Genomic DNA, 7,500 nt, shown 5'->3' on the forward strand with positions numbered 1-7,500 from the left:
CAGCCGACAAGGTAACCCGTTTACTTTTTGCGGTGGAGTGAGATTTCGTTCAAGACAGATTTGATTCTTTTTTATGACTACCTGAGATGGGAAATGCCTTCAAAGAACTGCTCTGTGAAAAGAGAAACGAACAAAAAATATATCAGCTACATAAATAACACAAACTTGATTGGTACAAAATATATAAATGCGATCGGCAAGAGACTTCAATTACAACTGTACGTACTGCAGTACTGAACAAGTTCTACCATGCTAAACTGCCAACGGCTCTAAGAAGCAGTAGAAAAATCGAGATATCTCGAGCTTTATTAAGAGATTATCTTACCATTGCAAGCAGTCTTTAAGTAGTTTTGGCTTTCTACTCTGCAATTAATGCAGCAAACGGCGACAATCAAATAATAACGCTACCATACCGTCTGCCATCTTGAGGCTTAACCTCCATGCTAGCATGCATATAGAGCACTATACATGTCCATATATAGTAATATGGTACCAATACACACTAACATACAATGCCATTCACTTAGCCTTTCTCACATTCACTTGTACGCACTCACCTTCACTTTTATGCACTTACCTTCACTTTTATGCACTCGCCTTCACTTGTACGCACTCGCCTTCACTTGTACGCAGTCGCCTTCACTTGTACGCACTCGCCTTCACTTGTACGCACTCGCCTTCACTTGTATGGGAATCCCGATAAAAGGCTTACAAAGAAGATAATTATATGAAAAATTTCTCAGTTAAAAGCCTAACCTTATTGCCATTGAGGGTAGCTTCCTTCCTGTGTGGTTAATTTCCAGATCCGACGCGATTTGAGAAATTTGTCAACTCTCGGTTGTCAACGGTATAGTAAAATCCCAAGGATGGAGACTTAACTCTCAGGAGCCAATTTGAGTCAAATATTCCTGGGTGCTCAGCATCGGGCTGTCATGCGGGAGGTCGATCGTGAGTTCGACTCCGGCCGGACCAACACTGAACACTCAGGGTCTTAAAATAACTAACCGTCTCATAGCCATTGTTAGAAATTAAATAGTATGGTTAAAGAACCCACTCACTATTCGATAAGAGCAGGGGACGTAGTCCCCGGTGTTGTGGTCTGACCTATCTGGACGGGGGTATATTTCTCTTCCTAAAAAAAATTGTAAACTGCGTAATAGGCAGTCTGGCTAAAGTCCCCCATAAAGCATTGTAAATTAGTACTGAAAAGCCCCGAGGGGAGAGACTAATATATTCACTTCGCTTCACCTCACTTCCCACGGTAAAAATTCCACATAAGAATCAATTGACAAAGACTGAACTTTTATCTCAACCCACCATCAACGCAATAGCAGTCCTTCGAGCGACTTCAAGCGGTAATATTGCAAGAAAACAGCTTTCGAAAGAGACGCGTTATCAGCAAAGTGGCCACGGCTTCGATCGTTGATAACAAACTAAGCCTTACGGGGTGGCAGACCGTAGTTTGTCAACCACAAATTTCTTTACTTCCCTGGGTCTCCCGACATGAGCCTTCAAGGAATTAACATGCAAATAAACTTTGTAGGATATTGTTCTACGAATATTTTGTGCCTGGACTAACTGAAGCCAGTGATATCTAATAATTAGCAATTGAGAGAAAACAGTCGTGTCGGGAGACCCAGGGAAATAAAAAAATTGCAGTTGACAAACTACGGACAAAGTTTATTTGCATAATAAATGTTAATTCCCCCCGAGGTTAATTCCTGAAAAGTTACGTGCGGAAACAGCCATTACGTACAATAAAAGCGGCACGCATTCGCAAAATTACCAGACTTACACCTAAGAATTTAGTTATTCTCCTCAGTTAGTTCACTATGCAGGGGCACCCAACAAGAATATAGTTCAAGCTTCAACATAGCAATGTTAAACGTATTTTAGTATTTAAACGGTAGATACAGGCATATTTTTATCCCCTAAAAATTTTTCATCTGTTCGGATTTCCTAGCTGAAAGTCTAGTGATCCGAAAATTATAGGGATCAAAACTTACCTTTTCGAAAAATTTCAGCCAGAAAAAAGGCTCCCGAAAATTCTAGGTGACCTTTTTAGGGTAAAAATCCGTTAAAATGGGCAATTATACCATTTTTCAGATGTTCGAAAATCCTAGGAGAGGCAGGAAGGCAAGAAATTTTACAAAAAATGTTCCGAAAATTCTAGATCTCAAATCGTCTTCCGAACAGATTCTCCGGTCACGCCAAAACGCAGACTGCAGACCGTGCAGAAACGGGGTAAAATATGGTGCTATTATTGAGAGCTAACCGTAAACAGGCTAACCTGAATGTTATTTAGGCCTACTGGTAATTAGGCTAACAGATTTATATTCAGGCTAACCTAATTCTCATTTTACAAGCGGTCTGCACAGTCTGCAGTCTGAAATTTCATTGTCCCTTCATTCTCGTACCTTTCAACACTTCCCAGCTTCGCCAATGTGTTTTTGAAGATTGTCAACACGATGGAGGCGTGACTGTGATTGGACGACTGCGACAATGCGAGACCCAGGAAATAGAAAAATTTGCGGTTGGCAAACTACGGTCTGCCACCCCGTAAGGCTTAGTTTGTTATCAACGGTCGAAGCCGTGGTCACTTTGCTGATAAAGGGTCCCTTTCGAAAGTTGTTTTCTTGCAATATTACCGCCTGAGGTCGCTCACAGGACTGCTATTTCGTTGATGGTGAGTTGAGATGAAGGTTCAATCTTTGTCAATTGATGCTGATGTGGAATTGTGACCGTGGGAACATTTCATCCAGGTGATATTTGACTCAAATTGTTTGCTCCTGAGAATTTAGTCTCCGGCCTAGGCCTGTCCCAATTGCGCTGGGCACTTCTTCGGCACTTTTTCCAATTTGGAGCACTATTTTACATTTCCAGCACTCTTTAGCTCTTAATTGACTTTCGAGCAGAATTTGAGCAATTTTTCGCTTTGAGGGAAACATTTCAGCACATTTTTCACAATTTTAAAATGCAATGTTAAATGCAATATTTTGTCTTTGAATCGTTTTCAGTAACGCCGAGTAATTCTACTTTCATGAATTGTGAATTATTCCACCTTGTCGCCCTGACTGGCTCACAGTTGTGATGGAAATGCACGAGCTATGGTCCTTTTCAGTGTGGGAGCAGTCGATTTTGATTGGTTCGTGACTTCGTGTTTCTTAGAATTAACTTTTAGCGCTCTTTTCTGTTCAGTGCAGCTGCTGACGAAAGCATAGCCTGCGAGCAGGCTCTCCGAGTGACCGCAGAGTGAGAGAGAGAGAGCCTGTTCGCAGGCTAACGAAAGCATTGTTTGTGTTGTATAGCACTGTTTCTAAACCGGTATCCTGGTCCCAGGGGTTTTTCTTGAGCCGCGAGAGAGCCGCGACGCAGCGAATACGAATCAAGAAGCGGTGAGAAGAGAACAACCTCTGGTTACCTTGGACTTGAATCTCACTTTCATTCAGACGCCAGCTATCAAACGCATCAAATTGGTAATAACAAAAGAGACCAATGCCAACTTAGGGAGTGTTTACATGATACCGGGGCGACTTTCGCACCGGCTTGAGTTCACTCCGGTTCCCTCTCTTAGCCCTGTATTTGTTTACATGATATCACCGAAAAAAGGCATGCTGGGGCGACTCACACCGGCGCGAGTTCACCCCGGTTGCTGCACCGGAGCGAAAATTTCGTTCCGGTGAGAAATCTGGCAACGGTATCATGTAAACGAGGAACGACCACTCGTTCCGGTGTGAAATCGGCCTCCCGGTGGGATGGAACGGGTAGCACACGCACACTTTTCGTGATGGACGCCGTATTTGCAATTTGGATTCACGCTTGTATTTTGTCGATGTGTGGTGTCCCTTCAGGTGAACACGATACGAATTCACCTCGTCATCATGTAAACGGGGTATCAAAAAGTCACCCCCTTAGCAATCACGCGTCCCCTCGGTATTACCAATCAAAGACCACCCAATCATATTGCTTTGCGTGTTTGTAAAAATATCAACCAATCCGAGCCCGAGGGTCAGATCCTGACCCTGGCGTCTGAATGAAAGTGAGATTCAAGTCCAAGGTAACCAGAGGATTTTCTCTTCTCGCCGCGCTTCGCGACCCGTCTTTACCGCCCTCGCGGCCTTTCTCGCGGATCAAGAAAAACCCCTGGGACCAGGGACCGGTACTAAAGCGGTCGAATAGTGTAAGGATGGAAGCAACAAACCAGCTAAGCGAGTCTCAAGATGAAAACATATTTGACCCAATTACAGTAGCAGTAAACCCCACAAGGCGCATCGATAGCACGGAATCGAAAATTGCCTACCAACAAAGGAATTACTAAGCAGAGAGGAAGCGCTAAAACCACTAATGTAGTGCATGAGAGCGTCTGAAAAAGAACCCAGGTAAACACTTTGCCGTTGTGGGAGGAAAACTTGGATGTAATGCTTGCAATGAAAATCTCAGCGACAAAAAGAGTCCTATTGAGGGGCACACGAAATCTAAGAAGCACGAGGCGGAAATGGCTAATATTACGAGAAATAAGGCAGAAAGTCAGTTAATCAAGGAATGCCTGCAGAAGAAAGCCAGACAAGAAAATGCGACAGTGTCAACTTTGCCTTCAGAAATACATGCAGTTGTATTGCTATGAGCTTGTTGAATCTTCTCTGTTGGCAGGAATGGCGCTATCGAAAGTCGAAGCAATGCGCCCTTTTCTTGAGAAATATGGTCACTGGCTAACCAGTCGTGCATACCTTAGTGAGCTTATACCTGCAATACTACATAGAGAAAAGGAGAAGGAGACACTTAAGTCCGAAAAAGAGGTTTCGGTCATATTTGACGGAACGGCCCGTTGGTCATTCCGGCCCGTTTGGGCGAAGCGTTAACGTTCGTGATGCGTTTCTTTTAAAAAGACCTTTATAAGCCAACTCAGCGCCTAATCCGTCTAGAAGTGCTCGCAAAGGCCCTCAAGGGAGAGGAACTGGCTCAGAGATTAATATCCTGCTTGGTGGTAGACTATAACTTTGATCCAAGGGTAGTCATTGGGGGAATGCGAGATGGCGCCTCCGTAAACGGAGCCGCCGTGAGAAAAGTGAAGTTTTTCTACGCAGATCTTTTTCATGTTGTTTGTTTTTCACACATTAAGAGACAATGTGGGATCTCAATTTGAATTTCAAGTTTTGGATTCCTTTGTACGCTTTTGGATAGGCTTGTTTTCCCCCAGTTACAATGTCAAGCTGACATGGAAAGAGAGAGGACCGGACAGTCAATCCGTACCTTCAGCGAGACCGGGTGGTGGAGTAAGTGCGAGGTTCTTTTTAAGCAAGCACTGGACTTGTTTCCAGATGTCGTACCTTTCCCCCGCGAAAACGAAGAAATACCTCCTGCAAATCGCAGACATCTGTTGGAAGTAGTTGATGATCCCGAGATCCTCCAGAAGCTACGTTTGGAGCTGGCTGTTTTAATAGATGCCAGGGTGCATTTTGTAAACGCTACTTATTACCTAGAGGGTGACGGCCCATTGATTATTTCTTGCTATGAGCGTCTCTCAGCTGTAGCACAAGCTGTTGCAGTCGACCACTACCCAAACACCGAGGCCGTTGCTCGCGAAATCGCAAACGGCGACGCCGCTCTCTTCAATCGTCTTATCGCATGAGCTAAAGCTTGTGCTCGGCCAGGACTGAACTTTTACCAGCAATAATTTAGTGTGCAATTCCATGACACCATGAGAGCGTTTAAAGCCGCTCGACTTTGCTGTCCTGTGCAGGTACAAGCACTTCGTCTAACAGCAGCCACATTGGAAGAGTTTAGGAATTTCCCTTTCGCCAACAATTATGATGCCACGATTGCAAATCTAGCAAGAGAACTTCCTCAGTATATTGCGGCCGCAGAAGGTGTCACATAATCTCGTTCCGAGATCTCTTGTGGCGAGCGAAGGCGAGATCTGGTTAAATCCGATTTGCACACGTGATGGACTGTCAGGAATGTGACAGGCGATGAAAGAGCGCATGCCCTAAATAAGTTCTCGAAATGGCAGCCGTCTCCGATGCCGATTTCAATAGAGCGGTGAAATTTTCCCTAGCAAAACGCGGAACGCCCGATATATATATTTAAAACCAAAACAGTTGGAGGCGTTAAAAGCCGTTGTCCAGCAAAAGCGAGATGTGTTAGCCGTCCTGCCAACAGGATACGGCAAGTCTGTGATTTATCAGCTTGTACCAAATCGTCATATGTTACACTTACTTTCGCAACATCACTTATCAAGCGATGCAACTTGACGCTCTTCCAGTAATCCGAGAAAATCGAGAATCTCTGATTGGGATTTGTGGTGTTTCCACAAAGACTGCACAAGTTTCTGATATCATTATATGCTTCAAATTCTCCCGCTAGTTTCGCCAGGTCTGTAAACAATCCAAGCCTTTTGCAGCGCAAATGTTAAAAGAAGGGATTGGACACGAGGCTGTTCGAACATCCAATGAAAAAAATTGAATAATCGGATTTGACCAGATCTCGCCTTCGCTCGCCACAAGAGATCTGGGTACGAGATTAGGTGTCACAGTCACATGTGAGGACGATAAGGTCGGCTGGTGGACTGCACACAGAGATACACTTCCATTCTGGTCTGCAATCGTCCAAAAAACTACTGCTGATAAGCCGAGCTCAGCAACCACTCAGTCTTCTTTCCAGCACCTTTAACGCCCAGCAAGACAGTGCCCTATAAGTAATAGATAAAATATGAGCGGGAGACCTTTATGGGTATTTAAAACGGCGAGCCGCTAAGGCTGCTGGGTATTAGCTTTTGCGATGGTTACATGGAGCTTAAGCCGACTCAGGAATTCTCGGCTGGACGTCTCCTGACGGTGTCGATATCCATCAACAAAGGCTAAAAACATAACACAAAAGGTGTTTCGTGTTCAGAAAAGTGTTAAAGCATTCAGGATCGATCAGATTGCACTGTGAACTTACGTTAAGCAGAAAAAAGTAGTTAATTTTTTATTGAATGACCATATTTAGGAGCGAGATGAATTTTGTGGGGAACACAAATCTATTTCAGTTCGTTTGCGCGTATCGACAGTGGCGGTTAGTGCTGGGACACGGAACCATTTTTCGTTCTATAGGATTTATGGATTAACTCTCTCACCCGGGGAAAAATGGTACAGGTCGCCGTGGTCTCTCGCCGACCAGCACTACTTCGACGCTCTTCGCCGCTGGTGAGCGAGAAGACCTCTGGCATCCAGGGTAAAATGTTAGCCAATTTGTCGAAGGAAAGTTTTTTCAGCTCTTTCGAAGAGAGATTTGTCGCCTTCAAGTCGGTAATTTTTTGCGGGAAAATGGTGATCACGTTCCGAAATTCGGCGGGTCTAATCTGCAGATCGCAGGTCGCAGGTCACAGGTTGCAGTCATTGTTTCACCAATACAGAAAGTATCCTAAACATTCTTAAAAGCTAACCTTAGTCCTAAAAACTTTTGTTTAGGCCCAAGGTTAGCTTTTAAGAATGTTTAGGATACTTTCTGTATTGGTGAAAC

The 7,500-nt window shown here is 44.2% G+C and overlaps 1 protein-coding gene across 1 annotated transcript in view; it reads right to left on the minus strand.

Annotated features, from left to right (window-relative positions):
- Positions 1-442, minus strand: part of LOC137988200 (cell cycle checkpoint protein RAD17-like) — an 84,983-nt gene extending 84,541 nt beyond the window's left edge. Inside the window, exons 1-2 of the mRNA XM_068834249.1 lie at positions 414-442; positions 1-23 (exon numbers count right to left, since the gene is read on the minus strand). The exon at positions 1-23 is cut by the window's left edge and continues 8 nt beyond it. Coding sequence (XP_068690350.1) covers positions 1-23; positions 414-442 — 52 coding nt within the window. The remainder of the gene's footprint in view (positions 24-413) is intronic.
- Positions 443-7,500: the final 7,058 nt, after the last annotated feature.

The sequence above is a fragment of the Montipora foliosa genome, unplaced genomic scaffold (genome assembly GCF_036669935.1).
Source record: "Montipora foliosa isolate CH-2021 unplaced genomic scaffold, ASM3666993v2 scaffold_411, whole genome shotgun sequence".
Lineage (NCBI taxonomy): Eukaryota > Metazoa > Cnidaria > Anthozoa > Scleractinia > Acroporidae > Montipora > Montipora foliosa.